At 42.7% G+C, this 24,507-nt stretch overlaps 3 protein-coding genes across 4 annotated transcripts in view; 2 read left to right on the plus strand and 1 right to left on the minus strand.

Moving 5' to 3' along the window:
• The window catches only part of LOC124865372 (gamma-aminobutyric acid type B receptor subunit 2-like), a 15,566-nt gene extending 10,183 nt beyond the window's left edge, over positions 1 to 5,383 (plus strand). The window contains exons 12-19 of one of the 2 annotated variants that reach the window (XM_047360395.1): positions 1 to 12; positions 84 to 209; positions 809 to 919; positions 1,526 to 1,753; positions 2,723 to 2,851; positions 2,952 to 3,024; positions 3,116 to 3,206; positions 4,359 to 5,383. The exon at positions 1 to 12 is cut by the window's left edge and continues 87 nt beyond it. In XM_047360395.1, the coding sequence (XP_047216351.1) occupies positions 1 to 12; positions 84 to 209; positions 809 to 919; positions 1,526 to 1,753; positions 2,723 to 2,851; positions 2,952 to 3,024; positions 3,116 to 3,206; positions 4,359 to 4,506 (918 nt within the window). In that variant the 3' untranslated portion in view covers positions 4,507 to 5,383. The remainder of the gene's footprint in view (positions 13 to 83; positions 210 to 808; positions 920 to 1,525; positions 1,754 to 2,722; positions 2,852 to 2,951; positions 3,025 to 3,115; positions 3,207 to 4,358) is intronic. The other variant, XM_047360396.1, reaches the window with a different exon arrangement.
• Positions 5,384 to 11,477: 6,094 nt separating this feature from the next.
• On the plus strand, positions 11,478 to 14,471 carry LOC124865984. Its single transcript, XM_047361531.1, has 3 exons — positions 11,478 to 11,610; positions 11,686 to 11,780; positions 13,623 to 14,471. The coding sequence occupies exons 1-3, from the start codon at positions 11,538 to 11,540 to the stop codon at positions 13,746 to 13,748; spliced, it is 294 nt and encodes a 97-aa protein (XP_047217487.1). The 5' UTR covers positions 11,478 to 11,537; the 3' UTR covers positions 13,749 to 14,471.
• Positions 14,472 to 14,675: 204 nt separating this feature from the next.
• On the minus strand, positions 14,676 to 23,555 carry tmem116 (transmembrane protein 116). The gene is made up of 11 exons (XM_047361530.1): positions 23,184 to 23,555; positions 21,432 to 21,478; positions 19,844 to 19,904; positions 19,566 to 19,697; positions 18,130 to 18,234; positions 16,932 to 16,981; positions 16,756 to 16,839; positions 16,529 to 16,664; positions 16,191 to 16,335; positions 16,008 to 16,087; positions 14,676 to 15,538 (listed from the first exon to the last, which is right to left on the minus strand). The coding sequence occupies exons 1-11, from the start codon at positions 23,256 to 23,258 to the stop codon at positions 15,368 to 15,370; spliced, it is 1,086 nt and encodes a 361-aa protein (XP_047217486.1). The 5' UTR covers positions 23,259 to 23,555; the 3' UTR covers positions 14,676 to 15,367.
• Positions 23,556 to 24,507: the final 952 nt, after the last annotated feature.

Here is a 24,507-nt window from a genome sequence, read left to right on the forward strand (position 1 = left end):
ATCAAGAAGAAGGTAAAACAATCAAAGGTCCTGGTGGGAAAGCTTGAATGTCCAGGTGGGAATGTTGATGTTTCTGTTTTCAGCATCGGACCCGTCTGCAGGAAACAGGATGCGTTCCGCTCTGGATTCTCCTGCTGGATGTGTTTGTTCTGACCTTCTGGCAAATCCTGGACCCTCTCAGATGGGTGGTTCTTCAGCACAGCTTAGAGGTGAGAACAGTTCCAAACTAGAAACTTCCTGATCCAGCCTGCATCTCTTCATTCCTTTCTTCAGATCCCAACCTTTCTGAAGGTCTTCAGGGTTTAACTTTGGACTTTGGCTGCTTTTTCACTCAGGAATAATCCAACATCTGACCCTAAATCCTGCAGGCAGAACAAATCTGAACTTTAGGGATAAACCAGAGTTGTGTCGGAACATCTCAGGAGAACCTGTGGTGAACCGGGTCTTTAGGCACTTTGTTGATGCTGCCAGTCACAAATCTGTTCCCGTTTCAGCCGAATCTGTGACAATTCCCAAAAATAATTGTTTGACAGACGTCCGAACAAAGTGGGTCTGGAAGAGCTTAAACCCAGGTTTGGACTGGTTCCTAAAGATGAGATATAACAGACAGACAAAGGAAAGAAGTGTCGGGTCTAAAATAAGAAACAGTGAAAAAGATCCCGCCAAGAGATGCAGGCTCTGGACCTGAGGGACGCGGCATCCTGATCCCTGCTGTGTTTGCAGTGGGAACGTCGGACCAGTACTCTGCTGTTTGCTGGTAAGGATGAAGCAAAAAGGAGTTTTATCTGTGTGTTTTTGTGCCTTCCAGGAATACCTGGATGATCAGGACATCCTCATCCGATCGTATTCTGAACAGTGCAGAAGCACCAACATGGACCTGTGGCTCACAGCCGTCTACGGATACAAAGCTCCTCTGCTGGTCAGCAAACAGAACCTGATCAGCAGCTTTAAACTCAGCAAGGCTGAACCTAAAAGACAAGCTGGAGATGAAGGAGGCTGCAAGCAGTTTCCATGGCTACAGATAAACTGATGTAAAGCTAAAATGTAACGCAGCTGCAGGTGATGAAACTAAACCAGCCAGAAATCAGGAATAAATGGTTCTGAAGAGTTCTGAGATTAGGCCAGAATGAGAAATGTTATCATGATGACACTTTGCAGTAGTTGCTTCTTCAACAGACTCATCAGGCAGGACTTTGGTGATCCGAATGGTTCTGCTCCATAGGTTGTTGTACGCAACAAGAACTTTTCCAGGTTGTCTCAGATTTTCCACAGAAACGATCCGTGTGACCCATCAGGTCACAGATCATCGGGTTTTTTAGTTTTAGTCACAGAAAGATGATGGTGGGCATCAGCAGAACCTTCAAACTGGTGAATGTTTCTCCAACTTCTTTAAATCTTTGCTTCAGTTTTAAGCTGCTGGTGGTGATTTTGTTTTAGTCAGATGCTGATCCAACCTCAGACATGTCCGGACTCACCTTTTACATAATCTGCTGGTTCTTCATCAGTTTCTGTGTTCCCTCTTCAGGGTCTGGGCTGTTTCCTGGCCTGGAACATCAGGACTGCAGACCTTGGTCCTCCTGCACTCAGCTGTGCACTCCTCGCTCTCAGCATGTTTTCCATGACAGTGTTCAGCATGTCTGGAGTGTCGGGGTCGCTGTTGACGTCCAGCGATCCGTCTGTTCAGTTCTGTCTGTGCAGCGTCCTCATCCTCAGCTGTAACCTCTTGATCCTGATTGGCCTGTTCGGACCTCAGGCAAGTGTGGTGATCTGTAGTTTTAACATTATTGACGCAGGTTGTCGAATATCAAAGTTCTCTTTTATCATTCTTGGCGTGGTCCACCATGAAGTTGGACTTGCTGCATCAATGCTGCCATCCCAGCAGCAGAAGAGAAAATGATCCCAGCCCATACCATGATGTAACCTCCTACCATCCCAGAGCCTGGCTGCAGGGACTGGATGCTGACAACAGGCTGGAAGCTCCTTTTCCAACAAACATCTGGAGAACTGATCCATCTGATCCATGTCCTACTGTGTGATGGTCCAACCCAGAAGCCTCTGAGCCCAGAGAAGCTGACTCCTCCTCTGAGGTTAACATCAGGCTTCTTCTCTGCTCAGTGAAGTCTGTGAATGTACCTCTTGATGTAAAGCTGAACAAAGGCTCTCCAAAGTAATCCCTGCTCCAAGAGGTTCTATCAGCTGGTGATGAATGACGGTTCTTGATGGAGACCTGTCTGAGCGATCAAAGATCGGCTGTCCAGCTGAGTTTGGTCCTGGAGATTCCTCCAGATTCCCTGAATGGTTTCATGATGTTCTTTTCTGCAGATCCTTCCAATCCTCCTGTGAGGAACTTTGTTTTATTCAGTTCAACTACTTCTTTTCACACATCTGTGTTCAAACTGGAGATCCTCTAAACATCTCTGGTCCTCAGATACTGATGTTGGACTAATGATGGAGCTCAGTCGCCTCTCTGAAACAACCTCATTACCGCTTTCCACTGATCCTGAATTACCTCCATCCTGACATTTTTCTGCCTGAAATGCAGGAATGGAGGAATATTAATAGAAACCTCTGAACATCTCCCTGTCTGCACGGAACCAAGAGTCATAGTAAATATGATTTAGGTTGATTTTTGATCTGAAGAGGCATGATTGTTCATTAAAGAATTCAGCTTCCCAGAGTCTTTTGATCAGATTTTCACAACCTGTCTTTTTTAACTCGTCAGATTTGTTGCATGTTGTGCAGCAGCACTAAGTTTCAGCAGGCGTCTGAGATGCAGGATGAAGCTGCAGAGGAAGAAGGCGTGGAACGGCTAAGGAGGCTAAATCAGGACCTCAGGAGTCAAAGCGCTCAGGTGAGGATACTTCAGGAGTACGGCTGCAACAGAAGGATGGGAAATGTTACCCTTCTTCAGATATAAAGTTTAAAATGTGACTGTTCTGTGATTTCCACAGCTGGATGTTCAGGTTGAAACCATTACCATGGAGCTTTCTGAGATGCTCCAGGATGAAACAGGTGATAGACATGGTAAAATCCAGAGCATTCACCTTCAGGAGGAAAGAAGCTGGGTTTATTTTCCTAACTGGAGTTTTGTTTTGCTGTTTAACTTTTCCTTCAGGAGCTGGAGTCACCTCTCTGACGTTGACTCATGAAGCTTTGGTCTGTGAGGAGAAATCTTCAGGTCTGGAGAACATCAACTCCCCTGACCAGTGAGTGAAGCTGAACATGTTCTGACAGAAACATCTTCAGGCTACAGACAGGAAACAAAAGCAGTTAAATGCATTCATCTGAAAGCTGCTGGACTCATTATTCATGTAACTGTTGGGTTTAAGAGCTGCGGGTGACCCTGTGCAGTTTCTGCTTTGTTTCAGTTGTTTGAGGTGGTGTTCCACAGGGTGTAGTTCTTAGACAACTTGTACTCACATCATCCAAAACAACATTTATTTGCACAACAGAATAAACACATCAGATTCCTGAATAAATGAGACATTTATCTTTAGATTGGTCCACAGTCGAGACCTTATCTTCATCGTGTGTTACGTTACTGCAGAGGAATGATTTTATAAGAGCTGCATGTGAAGCCAAATGTTACTGTTCCTGCTGACTGAACGCTTCTCTGTTAATGTCTTTGGAGGAATAGAGCTGCCTGAAAATTTAAAGGAATAAAAATAGTGGATGAGTCAAACTTCAGGTTTCCTGAAAATAAGTATTTTTAATCATCTTTATTTAAAACCAACTGAATTTGACCAACAGCTTAAAGCCAGGTCAAATATACCAAAACTCTTTCACATTCATTAAAACATCTTTTAGTCCAACATAAATGTACTTCTAAACAGTTAGATTGTGACCAAGTATTAAACGATGTTTAAGAAAAGCAGCAAATCAGACAGAGCCTTCCCTTTGCAGCCTCACAGGGTGACAGTGGAGAAGCAGAACTCTCTTTTAGCAGAAGTTCTGATAGATGCGCCTCACCTGATTGAACATTTATGCTGGGACAGCTTCATAATAACAAATCACAGCAGTCCATCTTAGGCAGCATTATGTAAGAACTGATCCTGGATCATCTGAACGCAGAAAATCCGGTGAAACCTTTGTTCTGTCAGTGTACCGTTTACCGTGAAACCTGTGCAGAAATTATCACATTCAGTCCATCTGTGTTCCAAGTTCAGCATATTGGATTTTTCTGGGTTTCCCGACCAGCCAAGTGACAGGAAGTTTGCTAACATGTGACTCGATGACGTCCTGATGAAGGAACAATAGATGAAGAATAGCTACCTCAGGAACACATCTATTTCACATCCTTCTGCAGATCTTTCAAACACTATGAAGCTCTAAAATGTTCTCTGTGTGGTTTCTCTCAGTGTTCAGCGCCGTCTCTCCATGCAGCTGCCCATCCTCCACCACTCCTACCTGCCCGTCATCGGAGGCGTCAGCTCCAGCAGCTCCAGCCTGTTCGTCAGCCAGGAAGCCTTTGCTTACCGTCACCATGACCACTTCCTGCACACCTGAGGACAGGAAGCTGCAGCCACGTTTCTGCAGAAGGAGGCGGGACATTACAAGGAGGAAAATATCACCATCAGATTATGAAAGTATTTGGACAAATGATCCTTCTTTAACTTCTTATGAAGCCTTTAAGTTTCCATAATTCGAGCAGGATAAATCTGATTGGCTGGATCCAGCTTGAGGTTCGGTCCATTCATTTATGGACATTTTGCAACATGGAGGATTTCTGTGGCTGTTGGACCTCCTGCCTGCAAGCAAACAGTGTCTTCTTTCCACTTCGCACATCCCTATGATCACTTCCTGTGTTAGAAACCAGACCGCCACTGTAGGCATTTCAATCGGTTTTCCATGTTTTGTGCTGGTTCTGTTTCAATTAAACCTCAGTCAGGTCTGAGAATGTTTTCCAGAACCAAACCATTTATTCTGTGCCAGTTCCTCCTTCCTGATCTTCTGCAAAGAAAACGTCTGGTAGTGAAGCTGCACTAGTTAACTGAAAGCTACATTTTTATAATTCACATGTTGCTTCTCCTCCGTTAATAACAGCCCAAAGATTTTAGGTTTTGGACCATCGATCCTTGGTTTCCTTCCTGATGATGCTGCTTCCAGCCGGCAGTTCTTCCTGATCCTCTGGTGTCTGCAGATGCATCTCTGGCCACACATGTCCTTAACACATGACCTGGAGTTAACCTCGTGGAGTTACCTCCAGGTCCAGGACTCAGAAAACTGTTCCAAGCCTTCAGGACTTCATTTTTTAAAAGCCCAGTCGATGCAGTGATTATTATTTGCAGAAGGACCAGTTTGCTGGTAAATGGAGGGAAAATGAGACCAATGTTATGGAGGAACGATCCTGACAGAATAAAAAAAATACATCAAGAAATGTAAATGTTTTCTTTTTCCTTTTCCTTACACATGCCTTTGTTCTTTTGACATTTCCTCATCTCTCTTTTTCCTTTACTGTATGCATTTCTGCTTCATTATGCAAATGAGGAGGGCTGCCTTCTTCTCTCCAGCTCCTCTCCTATTGGTCAATATACAGGAAGGAGGAGGATCCATGTGCAGGCCGAGGGTGTGTCCCAATTCAGGGGCTGGATCCTTCCAAGTCCGTACTTGTGGGCTGATTACGTCACAGCGCGGCGCAGAAGGTCTGTCAGATGCTGCCGACAAATGTGTCCTTATTTTGCCCGATTTGAAGAATGAGTTGTGAGTATCCTTCGTGGTCCATCATTTCCCATGATTCACTGCGGGTCGAAGCGGTTTGGTCAAGCAGGGGAAGCCATGGCGGACCACAGCGGCAAAAGCTGTGAGTAAACTGTGAAATATGACACTTTCTGTGACACAAATTAACTTCTACAATGTTTTTAGTGCAGGAATATAACTATGTAGACGTGAAAAATCTGCTTGATTTATCAAGACATCACTTAATTTCAAATGTGCTCCGACGTGTTCGGAGTTTTCCGTTCCCGGCGTAGTAACCGGCTCGCCTCGCCAGCCCTACCGGCGGTGAGGTGAGCTAGACCCGGTAGAGATCTGACCGGACTATCGGCACTAAGCTCCCGCTGGCAGTCATCACAGTGAACGTTTAACACAAGTGATTTCTAACAGTTTATGTTATTATTTTAATTGTTACTGAAAATCAATTTAATATTTCAGGTGATATTAAATTTAACCTGAATAAATGGATGATTTTATGTAATCTTACTGTATCGCTGGAGAGTGTGATTGAGAATAAATAAGCTTTTAAATATTCATTTTTGATGAAGAAATGTGCTATATTTTTTAAAAGTATAATTTATAATTCAGCTAGCATTATAATTGTGATTCCAGGTACAGCTGAACGAGAAATACACTTTCAATGTAAGTAAATCTCAGTAAAGAAGTGAAAAGTTTGAAAAAGCTTGTTTTAGACTTTGCATAGAAATGTTTAATATGTTCCTGCAAATTAAGACAAATGTAAAATTAAAAAGACTTTTTTTACTCTGATATTAAGCAAGATGTTTTTTTTTGTTGATTTTATTGTTAGGTACAAAGCAAGCAGCAGACGGGTAGTTTATGAAGCTCGGGATCAGAAACCACCACCTGTTTACTGGAGCTAAAAAACTCAGCCACCGTGGCTTGAGGTACATAAACTACTGCTTTAACAGTCAGCAGTTTCTGTCCAGTTTTAATAACTCCTATCTTTCTAACTTTCATAAATATCCATCCATTGATTAACATACTTCTTTTGGTTTTCCCCTCTTTCCTTTTTGCTGGTTAGGACAATTCAGGAGAAGATGGTCAACAGGGGAAGGTCACCCACCTTGCATGGCCAAAATGAAGATGTGACAACTATGAACAGAAATATAGTCTCTGTTCAGACCGTTCTCATGGTCACACACTAAAAACATATTTCTAAAAGTCTTTGTTTGTTTCTCCTGTTTTACGTCCAACCCTTTTCTTGTATTCCATCTAACTTTAGGGATTGTCAAGTATCCAGGGTCAGGAGAGGGTAAGTCCGTGAAAGCCCACTGCCTGTCTACTGGGACCTGGTTTGTTCCTTATGGATGAGATGTTGGGTACACGAGGTCTTCTACAAACACCATCCCCCTGTCCTGATTTGCCACTCCTATCCCTGAGGACCTACTCCAGGGTCCAAGCGGAGCGCCGTGCCAGCAGGAAGGGGTCAGAAAAGAAAGAGGAACAGAGATGATGGAGTTGATCAGGGAGGACATGAGGCTACAGAGAATGGACAGACTGTTTTCCATCTTAGAAAGAATGGTACTGAAATAAGGTGCTACATAAGAAATAAATATGTTAGGGTTGAAGAGGTTTTACCAGGAACTGGTCACTCAGGTTGATCCTGTTGTCTCCATTGTAAATATTTGTACATAGTTTTATTTTATGCCTTTTGTCTTATAATCTTGATCTGTTTGAATGTTGTTTTTTTCCACATTCTGTTTAAAATGTTATTTGTAATTTTCAAAATAAACTGTGTTTAGAAATTTAAATGAAGTTGATGTATTGTTGGGTCAAATGGAAATAAAATACATTAGTGACAAAAACAATATTGAAATTTATTAGAACAGCTTAAAACTTTAAGAAACTATCTGAACAAAACATGTTTCATTTTTTTCATATTTCAACACATTTCAGGTGACGACCTCTTGAAGTCCATCAACAGAATACCATGTGGGTGGAGCAGTAATCAAAGTAAAAGGTGGCTACTTTGAAGAACCTAGAATATAAGACATATTTTCAGTATTTTCACACTTTTTTGTTCAGTATATAATTCCACATGATTTAATTCATAGTTTTTATGCCTTCAGTGTGAAGCTACAATATTCATAGTCATGAAAATGAAACTTTTGGCCTGTACTGTGTATATATATATATATATATAATTTTTCAAAGTTTTTCTTATTTATTATTGTTTCTATTATTTATTTATCCTTTCTAATGGTAATTTACTAGAGGTTGACCTTTAACCTGTCTTGCTGCTGAAACTATTTAATTTCCTCCTAGAGGGATGATAAAGTTAATCTTATCTCTATATTAATAATTATATGATTGTTCTAGAAGTTTCGGTTCTCATTAACTCGACTGTTTAGGAGGGGATCTCGCACCATGGAGCTGGTAGCGTTTTATTCATTCACTGTTGTTCATTGGAGGAGAAGATCTCGATCTCTCCTTTCTCTCTGTCTTTCCTCCATCTTCTCTGCTTCAGACACTCTTCGGATCATTAAAGGTCCTCCTCACTAACATCTCCTCACGTTAGGAGCTCTCTGAAGGTCTCAGATGCTTCCTGAATAACTTTTATTTGACCGAGGGAAAATTCTACGAAAAGAATTAGAGAAGTTGTCCAATTTTTCTTAGAATGACATCCATCACTAGAAGCTACTTTTAGTCTGAGGATTCTTTGGGAATATAGGCCCAGAAATATTAGGAAAAACAAGGAAACACGCAGAAGAAAACGTGGTCAGAAGTTTCCATGAGGAGGAACAACTCAGAGCTTCAGTTATACTGTTCTGTTTCCAGGACAGAATGATGATACAACATCCAGCTGCAGGGATTTTAAAAAATAAAAACTGGCTGCAGAAGTTTGGATTTATTTTGGACAAATAAATCCACTACCGCTCAGCCTTTGTCTCATCTGTCTATCAAACTTTCCTTCCAGCTTCAATGTGTTGGCTTTGGTTGTTCTTGGTCTGCACCCTCTCAGTCCATGTTAATGTCCGACTGGCTTTACCGTGACTGGACAGTCCCACTGGTGTTCCAACATTTCACCTCAGACTTCTTCTTGAGATGTTCCTAAACATTCTAACACTTTCATTTAATCTGACAAGGACAGTCTGGGTCTTCTTGCAGATCTTTGCAAAGACAATGTCAAATTTAATTTGTACAGCAAATTTAACAACAAAGATGACCAAAGAGTTTTACACGGTAAAAAAAACATGTAGTGAAGAATAAAAAGAAATAAGACAGGTAGAATAAAATAAAAGCATGTCTGAATAACTTCTGGAAGATTGTTTGAACTCCTGATCCTGGAATCTGCAACGTTTCTGAACGACTTTAACAGCTTGTGTAAAATTTATGAAGCTCCTCCTTAGATCTTCTCTGAGCTTCTTGGCACTTTGTCCTGAGTGTTGGTCAGTCCACTGAGAGCTTTCAAGCCGCCATGTTTATGCTGCTAAGAGAAACCACCAGCCGCACTCAGAGATGATCACTAACCAGAAGTCTCGACCTCATCATGGTAAAAGACTTCAGCCCCATTTATAGACACATTCAGGTGAATCTGAGGGTGGAGAAAATCCCAGTTCCTGACAAAGAATGGTTCAATCAAGTCCTTCAGAGACCAAGGGATGTGGCATCCATGGACAATAAGATTAGATGGTAACTTCTGTCTGGGAATTGAACTTCAGTGTGTGATGAGCAGAATTATTTTATAATGGACTGGTTCTGAACCTGTTTCCTGTCGCCAGCCAATCAGCACCAGAGACTTCCATGGTACCAAGACAGTGTCGGACTTTGTGAGCGCCGGAGGCCCAAACTACAACCTGCTCCTGGATAACTGCCACTTGGGGTTTGCAGTATGATGATCCAGTGAATCAGTGCTTGCAGAATCTTCTTTGTTTCTGATGATTAAAATAAAACCTGTACATGTCATGACATTTGAATTCCACTAGAGGGCTCTAGACAACAGCAGCCTCAGAAAGGACACATTCTTGCTTTGGGGTCTCAGCCCCACGTTTCACTGATGGTCTGTAAACTAATGACCTCCTGTTCAGTCATAAAAGATGAATTACATGAAATATTATTAATGTTTCTGTGTGGGTTCCCAAAACTAACAAGAACCAAATCTGGGCTTTGGAAAGTGAGAGAATTCTTAAAAGATGCAGGAAACTGAATTAAAAGTGGATTCAAAGTTGATTTTATACTTAGAATAAGCATTTGCTGGATCTCTTCATTTCTGTGCAAACATTGCAATAAATAAAACAAAGATCGACAGGATGAGCAGGTTTGAAACCAACATGTTTTACAAACAATGGTTCCTTGGTACTTCCCACACAAAAGATTACCTCTGACACAGAACCACTCAGGATATATCTGCATCTCTGCAGTCTGACATTTGGATCCGCATGAGCTGAACCGGGCTGGAGAAAGATCTTTGCTCCAGGAAGTTCCTGCAATCTTCTGTTGGCTGAAGGAAATGATGGAAACCATCAGGAATGTATCTTACAAAGAACAGGATGGAAAAACTGACACAAGTCCCAGAGATAAGACCAGAATAAAACACACACTGTGTTCTGACCCGGCCCAAATATCAGGACACAAATAACAGAAACTCTGATTTAAGCCCAAACCCTAACAACTTTCTGGGATGTGTGGATCAGTAAAACCAGTCAGCAGCTAAATGAGAACCAGAATAACATCAACAGGCTGTTGTTTGGAACCCAAACCCAAAACCAACCAAACCAAACAGCAGAAAAAAAGGATGAGGCTCAAACTGATTTCAAATGTACTGGGAGAACTGGCCCACTGCCCCAGTCAGGCTGATCAATCTGACCTCTCAGAACCTGCTTAGCAGCCAAACAGGCCCAGCAGGAGGCGGTCTGTTCAGACTGCTTACTGAAAGCTCCTGGTAGCAGAGATGGTACCTGGCAGAGCTCCGCTGGTCTGCAGCCAGACCTCTATCTGCAGGGCGGGTGTGTCACACCTGTCAGGACAGGTACAATAACTCCACTCACATCTAAGATATGCGTCGAGTTGGCCCTTAAAAATGAAGGCAGAGGTCAACATCAGTTCACACAGCTGTTAGAGGTGTAGGACTTGATGGGAACCAGCTTGAATTGTCAGGAATAATACCTGACAGAATAAACAGATCAACTTGTGTTATTTGACCTGCTAAGGGACCTGCAGGCGCATAGCCATGTACCACTAGAGGTAAAGATCCAGCCAAGTCTCACCAGGTTTCTCTTTAATGATTTATGTCAGAATATCTACATTTTCCTTACAAGAGAATTGAGTTGAGAAAGGTTAGCTGCTGAATAACTTGTCTCTACTCTCTCTGATAGAAACCAATAACAGGCTGGCAGTGATCAGTGCACAAACACATGGATGCATCTTCTGTGCATGAGTCCTTCTCACTGGACAACCCAAGGTTTCTCCTCAGAGCGCAGAGCTCAGATTGGGATGCAGGATGTACGCTCTGCGGATGCTTCCTTCAGAGTTAGAAAAAAAGCTACATTTGATCTACAGATTGATATTATTTCTGCAACATTTAAAGTGGAAAGAGGTTGAAATGAGTTCATCCATTATGAGAATGAAACCAAGCTGTGGATAGATTTCACTTCATGCTTTTTGTGGGCATTAATATTTATTAAGCATTGGTGTAGGATAAAACTACTTGATCTAAACTGTATTTCTTAAAAAAGAGATCAGGGCAGGGCTGAGTTATGTTTACTGCTCAGGGGATCTGGAGCTAAACTGTGGGAGGAGTTTTTAAACGGTTTACAACATCGGAGCCGAGACTGAGAACAAAGCAGACTAAAGTTCAGTCCACCATGACTTTCTTTAAGGTGCTCCTGTGTGCAGCTCTGATCTTACAGGCTGTTTGTGGAGACTCCTCATCAAGAGGTGGGCTGTTTTCAGAGGTCTTCTAGAAATAAGGTCTGCTGCTGACGAACTCTCTGTGCTCCTATTCTCTAACAGGAAGACGCAGAAACTACAGCTATGATCGTTCGGGTCAGGACCTCACCAACCTCTTCAACTCCAGAGTCCAGAAAGCTGAGCGGGTCTGGAGTCCAGTCAGTGAGTCCCTCATTAAAGATCACCACAGTTGGTCCATACGGTCAGGAACTGACCTGCTGATCTGTGGACCCGGTAAACATCAGTGTGAGGGAAAAGGCCAGTGGTTTTGTCAGAATAAAAGATTAAAAGTGGAAGAATGATGATAAATATGACGATCTATGAATACATTTGTTGTGGAGCTTTGATAGATGGATAAGAAGAATAGATGAGTCGTTCTGGAGCAGGTTGTCCTGAAGGAAAAACGTCATTAAGATGAATTAAGATGCAGACTGACAAGACGTCTCTGAGTTTATTTAATATCTGGGAGGAAAATGATAATATGTGGATGTAAATAATAATGTTCAAACATGACTGAGACACGGACGTTTCGTGCTGTTTGCACGTCGAAGGGTTGCGTCATGTTATCAGTTTTATTTATATATCACCTGCTGGTTTGGATATGAAGAACTATTCATAAGTCCCAAAGGCAATTATTAATTAAGTTAGTGATTTTTATGAAAATGACCAAGTTGGGTCACCAGCTGATTATCAGGTGTTAATAGCCAATCAGATCTCAGTCTCTGTCAGCCTTTGTTGTATGAAAACTTGTCAGGTGAGGTGTGCTATTATAGAGAATAGATAAAGAAGTGAATTCATGCTCTGATGTTCTCAGACAGCTCTGAACACACATACAGAATAAACTACTTCTCTCCTAAATACTAGAATTTATTAACAAAATCATTCTGGTTAAATACATCAGTCAACAAACTCTTTGACTAGACCAGAAACATTCACCTAAACTACTGAGTAAAAATGAAAAGAATGAGAGAAACTGATAAATCAAGCATGTTGCTGGTGGTGTAGGAGTTCAGCGCCATATGTAGACCCTATAGTCCTCGATTCGGCCGTCCCGGGTTCGAGACCTGGACCCGGTGACCATTACTGAATACCTCTCAGACGGTGGTGACTGATGCTCGACACATGAGTCCTGCCTGGAGGGTGAGTGAGCAGCAGACATGTTGAGGAGCACAGTTTGATTCTGATGTTTGCCTTTACAAGCAGAAAAGCACTCAATTACAGAAGGAAGTAGGGTCTGCTCCTCAAGAAAATCAATGATAACACAAAGAAAAATTTTAAATGTCTCCATAAAACATATTCATCGCTAGAGAAAGATCTAAGCCTAACCAGAGGGCTGGAGCTGCCCACCCCTGGTGCAGGACATCAGCTACACTGAAGCAGGCAGATGGAGGCTGCGGACCTTAGACCTCATCTACAGCTCTCAGTCCCTCCATATCCAAACCATCTATTTCCCCTTTTCTCCTCTGGGCGGTGCTAAAGTCCCATCTGACTGAAGAACCATACTTCAACCAAGGGTATTCAACACAAGTCCAGGAGAGCTTCCATCCTGCAGCTTTTAGATGCATCCCTGCTCCAACACTCCTTAATCCCCTCATCAGCGTTCAGTCATCCAGCTCTGCAGAGTTCTGCTAACCAGCCATTCATCTGAATGAGGTGTGATGGATCTAAAAGCTGCAGGATGGAAGCTCTGTAGCCCATGATCGTCAGTCTCATCATGTCTACCTCCCTGCAGAAACAGTTCAGTTGGACTTTAGGCCTGAGCTTTAATCCAGCCATACTCTGGACAGTTTCAAAGTCTGATAAAATGACTGAAAAACTAATGAACCCCCAAACCCAGTAAGTAGTTGTTCCTTCCTTGACAGCAAGTGTTTAGGGAAGGATTTCCAGCAGGAACGGCTGTTAAAGGTCACGGTACAGCATCTAAATCAGATTTAAGTCCAGACTGTGTCTACATGTTGGACCTTTTGAGTGAGTGAACCTGAACTGGTTTCTGTTTGCAGACGACCCAGACCAAAGACTTCGACGGTAGGAAGACGGTTTCAGACTTCGTGCGTGCTGGCGGTGGCAAATACAACACTGCTCTCGATAACTGCCACTGGGCGGCTCGCAGGATGATGAACCAATAAACTGGAACCTCTCTGGCTGAGTAGATTCAGCTTCTATCCAGATTTCTCTCCTGCTTCGTTTCCTAATTTGCTTTTGACCCATTTGTGTTGATAATATCTCTTTTTATTCTCAGCATCCTGAACGTCTGGCATGAATATTTCATTTTACAGATTTTAGCTTTGATTTGTCTGCAGCGACATTCTGAGCTTCAGCTTTTCAGACAGTTTAATTAAAGAGGAAATGAATTGTTCTGTGGATTGTGGCCGAACGCCCACAGCAGGGTGTGTGGAGTGCTGTTCCTCTGTGATCAGGACGTCAGATAATCTGTGATGTCACATGGAGCCTCTCTGAAGGAGGTAGAGGTCATGTGATGTGGTGGCCTCCTAATGTTTCTGCATGATCGGTCTGAAATGACGCAGAGAAGCTCTGACTTCTGGATTCTTTACATGATAAACAAAAACAGACAAAATATTTTCATGATGGTTTAATTACATCAACTTTTGTATCTGTAATGACCAGCTCCTTTATGCAACAATAAATATCTACACGTCTGCATGAGCTCTGCCTGCTTGTCTCCTTCATCTGGATAGTTGCTGGGATTTTGGATTTTTTAAGTTTGATTTTTTTCTTGTTTTGCATCATTTCTTTAAAGAGGCTCATTTCAGATATGAATTTTTGGCATTTTGTTCGTTCTGACAACTCTGCAAAATAAACACAACAAAGTAAAAGACTTCATCACAGCATCTGCGTCGGTGTTTGGGTCCTCATTGCTCCGAAAATCTCAGTGACTCCGATTTTTGTATAGAGATCAGAGGCAGATTAATTCTCATATTTTCTCTACATTTCAGCCCAAAGTGATGATGTAATTTCTTGTCCGTACAGTCACATGATCAGCATGGGTGAATCTTTGACAGCATCCTTCTGAAATGGCTCCATCAGTGTGAGAACATTGTGTGTAAAGGTTTCCTCCAAAGAGAAGCAGCATCACTTTGCATCCAAACAGCCTCGCATGCAGGAACCAGCTGCTGAGAACAGCAGCGGAAAGAACAGTTCTCTGGATCCTCAAGAACTTCAGCCTGAGAGGTTCAAGTGCAGAGAAGAAGCTTCAGGACGTCCAAGAGGGTCCCGAAGGCTGAAGGAGTGCTAAAGAAGCGTGTTACCACCATTGCAGAGCTTACTCCGCTTTAGCAGCAGGTGGATGAGAGACAAGAAAGCAGCAAACAAAGCACTTCTGTTTTTGACCTTTTAATTAGTTATTTCCATTGAAGCTGTTGAGGTGACATCAGATCTTAGGATCTTCAGTCTCTGATGCTTCCAGGGTGCAGAGATTATTTAACCTGAATTAGAAACAAGCCCCCTGTGAGGTTTCGGAGCTAAATAAAGCTTTCTCAAATCCTGTTTTCTTTGTTCTTCCCCTTGAGGTAAACTCCCCCTCGCTCTTCTTCTTCCTCTTTTCTCACCTCGGTGGCTCAGGATCAGAGGTGGAAGTCTGTGTCCCATGCAGAAACTCAGACGTGGAGTTTTTCCTCCAGCAGAAAGTGAAAGTTAACACCCCCTTTTGAGTGTTTGTGACAGAAAACAAAAAACCCTCCCCCACCCCTCACTCAGTCTCAGTTCATCCTCAGCTCCGCTCCACCCCTCAGCCGATGGTCCGAGGAGCGAGATAGCTCCTGATCTGCTGGGAGCGCAGCAGGGGTGTCTGAGTGTCCACGTCTCGGGAGAAAAACGTCAAGCCAGCGCGTCGCAGGTGCAGACGTGTCCAACCGTAGACCAGACAGTTGAGGAACCCCTGAGAGGCCGAGGTGAAAGCCTAGAAACAAACAGTCAGAGTGAGTTGCACTGAAGAAATGAGCCCCGGTTCACATTTTTAAGGATTAGAGCAGTTTTTTCTCTTATAGCACAAGTTGTAGATTCTCAGTCCAATGGCCTTCTATTGAAGCACCTAAGATTTCTGATGGTACCTAATTTGACACCCAGATTGCAATATGTTGTAGAAGAATATTTCCCGGTACGGCTGCTAAGGAACATAAAGCAACTCAGAACAGTTTTTAAAACAGCCAAACATAACCATAAAATTCCCAAAAAACACAAATCAATGGTTAGAAATTAGTAATACACCAATCGTTTGACCAAATCAGCTCTGACTTCTGCTCAACAAGTCACAGAGAAAATCAGTCTGCAGGTTAGAACTCAGACAATCGGCCCGGTAGAACCTGATCGGTGCCTCTGAACTGTGGTTGTGTGTTTCTTACTCAGTGTCTGTGGAGCAGCACACTGACCTCAGATATGTAGAGGCAGACCCCCAGCACACCGTGACCTGATGAGGGCTTCGCCACCCGAAGAAAAGCCAGAGCCACCGCTGAAAAAGCCCAGAAACAGACACGGGGTAAAGGTTCTGCTGCTGCCGTCCCTCATAGCAACCACCATGCTGTCTGATCTGAGCAGCAGACAAAAACACACACCTGGTCCCCAGCAGAAGATGAAGACCAGAGGGTACAGCAGCATCCGCAGGTCCATCACTCGGAACAAGGCCCGCTGCTCGTTGCCTAGGTAACCGTTTGCCGTCACAGCCCGCCTGTAGATGCATCGAGCTTTGACCACGAGGACCTGGTGCAGGAAGGTCATTGAGATCATTATTTGCTTCAGTCTACACAGGATCCACATAAAAATGATCAGACATTTGTTTTTCTGTCAGCTTGAAGTTTTTTGTCTCCGACGCGTCTTTGTTTGTGTTGCACCGTCTATGCAAATGGAAATGATGTCAGCAGACCTGAACCAGTTTCAAACCCTCTAAACTCACCGTGATGCTCAGCAGGGTGAGGAGAAAGATGCTCAGGAAGACCACGATCTGGTAGATGTGCAGGAAGCTGCAGGTGGCGCTCAACTGCTGGTGGCCTGGGCGCAGAAACAGGGCTCCAGTGTGCATCAGCAGACACCTGGTTTCAGAACCGGACACAGTCAGGGTCCAAACAGACCGCAGTCAGAACACATGGCTAATATGTGTGAGCAGCTGTGGTGTGTCCTCACCTGTAGGGCTCAGTGAAGTTGGCCTGACAGTGGTTGATGTTGCCTAGTATGAACACAGGGACCATCAGCAGCGTGGGGACCAGACTGAAGCACAAACAGGAGAAAAGCATCACCTGTGTTAGAACGCTCCAGGTGGGTTTCAGGTACATCTACTGCTCTGATTGGTTGGGACTCACATTGAAATCGCAATGATCATTTTAGCTGCCAGAGACACACTGTTGGAAAACTGAGGAAAAAAAGATGCAAATATTCACAACCTCATCCCAGAACCACAGGATCTTTTTCTGTTACATTTATTTTGTGTTTTCTATTAAAATACGGAGATAAAAGATTTACTCCACAGGGCTTCAGAAACTGATGGGAATTTTTATGATGACAGTTTCCCCTCTTTTTATATTTCCTATAGTTAGCTAAGCTAAGCTTGGGTAAATTAGGCCAATAAGTCAAAATGAAATAGAATAAAATAAGTTGATATAAATTAAGCTGAAATAGCTGAGTTCAGCAGATTTTAACACTTCCTCTCTGTGCAAAGTTAAACAAGTTCAGGAAAAGCTTAAATAATCAAGGAAATTAGGCTAAACAAAGCTAATGTAATTTACATTTTAAGATTATTTTTAATATTTTCTAAACTAAGGTAAATTAGGTTAAAAAATACAATAAACTGGCCTATGTTAATCTAAAAAGGTAGAGCAAAGTTAGGATAAACTAAACTGTTACCAAACTAACCTAAACTAGAGTAAGCTAAGCATCAGAATCAGCTTCATTTGCCAAGTTTGTGCACAAAAACAAGGAATTTCACTTTAGTTTCAGTCATTTTAAATATAAATACATACATTTTAAGAAGAATTTGTATATGAACACAATTTAAAGCTAAGCTAAGTGGCCTCGGTTTTATGGTTTCAAACTGAGAGCATTTTCCAGGAGCACAGAGTCTGGAAGCAGAAATGTAATATTTAAAGCAAGATGAAGAAGATAAGAGCTTCAGATAAGCCCTTTGGATCTTCCAGCTCTTCTTGTTTAAGGTTTAAACCTATGGTTTTAAATTGTGGATTATTCAAGTCTGTGTTTTATTCTGGATTTAAAATGTGGTTCAGATAATTTGGAAAGATTCAGTAAAATCTAACTACAAATAAAAGAAACTGCCGTTTGGAAGCAGATTTTCTTGTTGTGGAGGAAGTTTCAGTCAGACAGACTCTGCTAACAGGTCTAGTTTTAGAGAAACTGCTAAAAATGTAGAGTAAGATTAAAATGCCTTAAATCAGTCTGTGATTTCATGAGGAGCTTCCGGCTTCTACTGTTTTCCTTTAGGCCATTAGTTTCATGAATGTTGGCGTTTGTGCTTCGAGGTGCAGAAGTTCTGAGGTTCTGTTGTACCTGTACGGAGTATCCACTTAAGCAGCTGTTGAACTTCTCTCTGGTTACTGTGAAGAGGTTCCACACGTAGTTCAGGGTGAAGAAGAAGGAGGCCATGTAAAGAATCTGAAATCAAGTTCAAAATAGGTCTCATTGCAGGATATCCGGTCCATTTGGTTCTGACCATTAACACCCTCCAGTGAAAGTTTAACAGGTTAAACCGGCAGCAGAAATGGCCACAATAGATATAGGTCAGGCGTGTTTTAATGCCAGGTCCGAGGCCTGTCCTAGTTCTGCTGCTCTATTTCCCCCTCCTAGTGACCCAGTTTAGGATGAGTTTTGGATGGGGTTGTTTGAGCCAAACAGACTGGATAGCATTTCACAAAAACCAAGGAGATGGGTTTCCTCTGGTATCAGCACATTAAGTTAACACAGAGGGGTTCCCAAAGCTACAGAGCATTCCCACATCCTCATGGGCCCGCTTTCTTTCACCAACTTCCTGTTTGGTTCAGGGACTTTCGGCCCAGTCACTTCACGGGCTAACTTTCTAAATGAGATATGCAAGCATGTGTAATAACAATAATGGTGCAGTTTGAAAGAGCTATGGGTTTCACATCAGTATCCAAACAAAGACCACAAAATACCAGAGGTAAAAGAGGAACAAAAGATCCGAGACTCAGGAATTCTGAAGTGAGACCCTTCAGACACAATGTTAGTGGTCAGAACCTGTTAGCCAGAAGTGAGGAAGAACCTTTAGAGGATTTAGCTGCTGGTTTTATGCCAGATGCTGACAATAAAACTACTGATTGTGCTGCTTTGGTGGGAAAACCCCTCAGATTCTGCACAGAAATGCGAAGACAGGTGCTTAGAGTTCAGCTCCCGGTTAGTAAAATCTGGGTCAAAAATAAAACCTGAAAACGGATGACATTAAGTATTACTTTCAGAGTCATTTATTGATGTCAGATGTTAACTAAAAAAACAAACAGTATTTTAAGGCTTCTGTATCAGTAAAAACTGAAGCGGTGTTCCACAGGGCTACATTCTCAGGCCTCCTAGTTTTCAGATCTCTGCAGGTGCTCCTTAATCAGATTTATAATCTATTAAAGTCTGTGAATAAGCAAGAATTACATCTTAGTATTTGTTATTTAATTAAAACTGGAGGAAGAAATCTGATGAATAACTTGTTCTTGTTGCTTTTTATTGAAGCACATGTCCAGACTGTGCTGTTTGTCTCACTCATGTTTTTGAGGAAGCTATGGTTTTCTGACAGTGAAGGGTTTGTTGATGAGGAGGAAACAGGACACAGTTCCTAATAAAACTCATAAAAATCCCTCAACATCCTCAAACTTCCCTACCACAAAATACTAAAAACTTTCCCGTAAAACTCCAAAACAGCAGTCTCCAAACCTGTGAGTGAGGGTTGGAGTCCACAGGTGGTTGTGTTGTAGTTGTGTTACCTGCTCCACAGTGTGCAGGTTGTAGCAGAGCGTGCTCAGATGGTTGCATCGCTGAGAGTAAAGGATGGCTCCGATCAGCCAGCAGGCAGCTAGCACCAGGTCCGCCAGGCTGAGCTGGAACAGAGGCTGGAGCTGCAAACACGACAACAGCAGCATTAAAACCGAGCAACGCTACGAGACTCTGGATCCTTCAGGCTCCGGAATAAAGTCTGCCCAGAAAACCCAGCTGGACACACTGTGTTTCATTGGATTTTAACAGAACAATGTGAGCGACTGACCTCCGGCGTCAGCCTGAGTCTCGGAATAATCAGGAAGATGATGGAGCCTGAACCAAGAATGCTGTAAACAATCATAGGAAATATTCAGGAAAATATTGCATTCACGATCAAAATAAGTAGAAAAACCGGAACATTCACATTTTATTATTTAGATGCAGGAAGTCAGATGGTGCAGAGCATTTAAAACATAGTTTAGAAATTAATATCCACTGCAGCACATCCCAGAATAAAGTTGTTAGTGTCTCCTAATTCAAAATGTTCCCGTTTCTTCTCCCAACTCTATCAGGCGATCATTGAGGACAACAAGCTATCAACAGTTCCAGGAAACACATCAGAAGATGTCCAACAGCACAGGTTCTCATTCAAAGCAGCCAGGCCAGTCCAGCAGCCCTACCCTCCTCTTCCTCAGACAGTCCTTTGTGATGTGGTTTTCCATCTTCTTGGTGATAGATTCATGGACATCCCTGGAGAAGATGTGGTCCTAAAGGCAGCAGATGTTGTTCTAAAATCTCTGCTGGACTTTTCTCCATCAGTGCTGCCACCAGAGAAGAAGATACCATACCATGATACAATCACCTATCATCACAACAAGCATCTGGAGAACTGATCCATCTGATCCATGTTCCCACTGCGTGTCGGTCCAACCCAGGAGCCCAGAGAAGCTGACTCCTCCTCTCAGACTTCTTCTTTGCTGCCTGTGGAGGTAACTCTGGATTGTAGAGCTGGAGAAAGGTTATCCAAAGTGATCCCAGCTCCAAGAGGTTCTGCTAGCTGGTGATGAATGATGGTGCTTGATGCAGAACCATCTGAGGGACTGGACCAGCTTAGGCTGAAATTCCACCAGACTCCTTAAATGACAGTGAAATGTACAATTCTTTGTAATCTTTCTGCAAGAACTTTGTTTTTAATCAGTTCAGTGATGTTGATGTGAAACTGGAGATCAGATCTTTGCTTCTTAGAGGAACAGTGTCAGGAGGTGCCACAAATGAGGCAGGAATGGAGTCCTGCTGCGTGAGCCTAAGAGGCTGCTGCTTTTCTTCAGGATCTGTGGTTTTATCCCAGTAATCCTCAGAGACTCAGGTAGTCATGGATACAGCATCCGATCAGCTTCATTTCTGGCCCTAAATCTACGCTTTTCTGAATAAATATTCACAAAAAAGTTTAAACGGATGAGACAAAACAAGGGCATGGAGTTTGCATGTTCTCCCCGTGCATGCGTGGGTTCTCTCTGGGTACTCCGGCTTCCTCCCACAGTCCAAAGACATCCCTGTTAGGTTAATTGGTAACTCTAAATTGCCCTTAGATGTATGAGTGTGTGTGGTTGTTTGTGTGTTGCCCTGTGATGGACTGGTGATCTGTCCAGGGTGAACCCTGCCTCCTGCCCATAGACTGCTGGAGATAGGAACCAGTTTGAGAAAACATGAAAGCAGGTGTATTGTTGAACTGAATGGATGATTGTTGATCATAAAAGGAGAGTTTAGAGAATAATCACTAGACATTAAAATGACAGAACCACAAGCATTAGTCAAGGTCTCTGAGGACCTTGATGCATCTCATGATGACTGAGGAGGATCAAGCAAGGACCAACCTGAACAGAGCCATGATCAGCTGGATCCACCTGATGGCCTCGTACACCTGCAGAGACACACACACGGTCAACGAGCTGCAGGGAAACCCCTCCAGAACTGAGATGGATCCTTTTTGAATCCAGTCTGAAACATATGGAGCTTCTCCTTATAACAACAGCTCCTGCTGGAAAACCATTAATCTGTGATTAATTTCAGGGGCATCATCAAATCATCTGCTCATATTCTCCAAGCTAAACTTTCTATCTTGTTTGCTTCATTTTGTTTGGGATCATAAACCTAGAAAAATGTGGTGAGATGCCGCAGCAGCTTCTCCTTCCAACGTAGATCTACTTCCTTCTGCCCTGACCGATTAAGAAGATGCAGCTTTCTTGGTGAGGGATTGATCTAATGAAGAAGAAGCTGCTGGAGCGTCACATGGCTCAGAGAAGGAGCTGAGACTACAGTCCTGGGTTCGATTCCCGCCCCTGGGCCATTTACTGAATGTCCTCTTCCTCTCTGTCTGCTTCTGGACTTCCTGTCCAGCTGCTAATAAATAAAGGCAACTAGTACCAAGGAACTTGAACAAAGAAGAAGCTGCTGAGAGATGGATCAGAACCTGAGGAAAGCCTTCAGCAGCCAATCAAGGAGGAGAAAGAGGAGGCACAGAGTATGCTGGTTGCCATGGTGACTCCCTCCTCTTCTGGGGGCTTAACAGCACATTTACACAAGATTTTTGCTTCAGCATTGGTTTGGTTTAACGGTTTCACTTAAACTCCAACCGGGTCAGTAACAGAACAATCCTTAATAACTCAGTGCTCAGTGGTACAGTCACTGTGTCAAAACTATGATACTTTTATAAAAAGGTTCTTCAGCCAAACGTTTCAGAACTTTCTAGGTCCACACATGTAAAGTTTAATGTGTCTTCAGTGTTTTCTGCAGCAGATCTCACAGGTTTAACAGAACCTTCAGGTCCAGTTTCTACAGAACCATCCAGAGCTGAAATCTACTGGGGGATTGAGAGTGTGGGTGTGTCTCTCTGCACTCTGGACTCTGATTGGTCAGAAAATTGATGGTCTTATAGCAGTGGGAGGCACACTGGTTAGAGATAAAAGGTTCTGAATATTTCATCAGATCAGAACCATCATCACAACCTAGGCTGAACATCCTGTGTCAAAATCTGAGAAAATCTTCAAACCTAAACTGTGATCGTGAAAAAACTGGACAACGGGTCAAAATGAAAACTGGATCAGGTCCAACTGTCAGTGAGCTGTTTAAATTTTGAACAAAGGTTTTGATGGAAAGGATGGCTGAGCTATGAAGGACAAAGCTTTTGATTGGCTCCCCTAAAGAGAACAGGACTGAACAGAACCATCAGACACTGTAAGTCTGTGCTGAGGGCATAATAACCCATCAGCCTTAGAGCAAAGAGGTGCAAACTTTAATAAAATAATAATCATAAAACCAAACCTACAGCACTTTATATTAATTACATGTTTATAATGTTTCTTTATAAATGAAAATAAATCTCACTTCTAAAAGATAACAGAAATAATTTACAAATAAAATGATTTTTATTCTCCAAATAATCAGAGGATGGGTCTTTAAAATGACTCTCAGCTCCAGTCCAACTTCACAGACTTTTACTAAAATAACAGATCAGAGTTCAGCTTCTTTTTCAGATTATTTTAACAGGTTTTAGAGCTGAAGTGAACTTAAAAACCAACCAGGATCAGAGAGATGCAGCCCAGTCTCTCTGAGCTGCAGAAACTCACCTGGGTCCAGTCCACGGGGCTGGTGGTGTTTGTTTCTGGGTTGTGGGAGAAGCTCAGCGTCTCTGAAGGCCACATGCTGGCAGATCACTGAAGGGTGAGAATCAGAGCTGAAGCTGGAGATCAGCTGCAGGTTTTATCCTGCAGGGGGCGGAGCTAATCCATGTTGATCCCACCCACCTGGTGGAGCTGGACCTGAAAACCATCCTTCAGGTCAGAACCCAAACAATGTACTCAGCCCACTGTTGAGCCATCCCATCACTGGTTCATCTCTTTGGGTTTTGTTTACCTCAGTTACTCAATAGGTCAGAGTTCACTGACTTAATGGACCTCTGAAACTGTTCAGGCCAAAGTCCAAAGATAAACCGAACTCTGGGATATCCTGCAGAACTGTTGATGAGGACCACCTCATTGCAGATAATTACAGGGATGTTTGGATCACAGGAGGAAACTGAGTGAATGAGGAATGGATCAGGAGTTCTGGACAGAAAAAATAACCCATCCAGGTGGACTTTTTGAAAGGAAACTGAACATCTGATGCATCTCAGATAAATTCCTGATGAATTTATCAGGAAGTAAATATTGGTTTTGTTATCTGCTCTGTGATTGGATCAGTTCATCTGCTTCAGACTCATCATTCCTTCAAATATTCTCCATCTGCAGGTTTTCCCCTCATCTTCTGTGCCCCTCCAGGAAACCAGCCTAATCCGGGGGTTAAAGTTAAAACGGGTCATATAACCTGACAGTTCAGGGTTTTCCTCCTAATGTCTGGTTATTTTTCTGTTGGCGCCACCTGCTGGATGACATCCAGACTTGTTCCCACTGCGCTGGGTGGGAGGAACATTTCCCAGACATCTGGCGTTTTCCTTTCCTGCCTTTCTGCCTGGAGACCAGGAATGCTGGGAGATTGATCCAAACATTCCCGGAGCACGAATAACCCAAATCACTAGCTCACCTCCCGGCAGTCTTTGGGAACATCTGCCAACTGATAACTGCATAATTTAAGGAACTAGAAACATTAGAATATGATGAAAAAGGTCAATATTTCTGCCCTTCCCATCAGAAAGTGAAACTCATGAATTATATAGATCCATTGAACACAGAGTGAAACATTTCAAGCCTTTATTTCTTCTAATTCTGATGATTCTATTTAACCGAGAATAAAAACCCAAAAATCAGTCCACCAGAACATCAGAATATTACATCAGATCAATGAAAAGTATATTATAGACAGAAATGTCAGGGTTCTAAAAATTATGTTCATTTCTGTGATCTCAGTACCTGGTCTGGGCTCCTTTTGCATGAATTCCTGCATCAATGTGCCGTG

This window comes from Girardinichthys multiradiatus, chromosome 3, assembly GCF_021462225.1.
Source record: "Girardinichthys multiradiatus isolate DD_20200921_A chromosome 3, DD_fGirMul_XY1, whole genome shotgun sequence".
In the NCBI taxonomy this organism is placed as follows: domain Eukaryota; kingdom Metazoa; phylum Chordata; class Actinopteri; order Cyprinodontiformes; family Goodeidae; genus Girardinichthys; species Girardinichthys multiradiatus.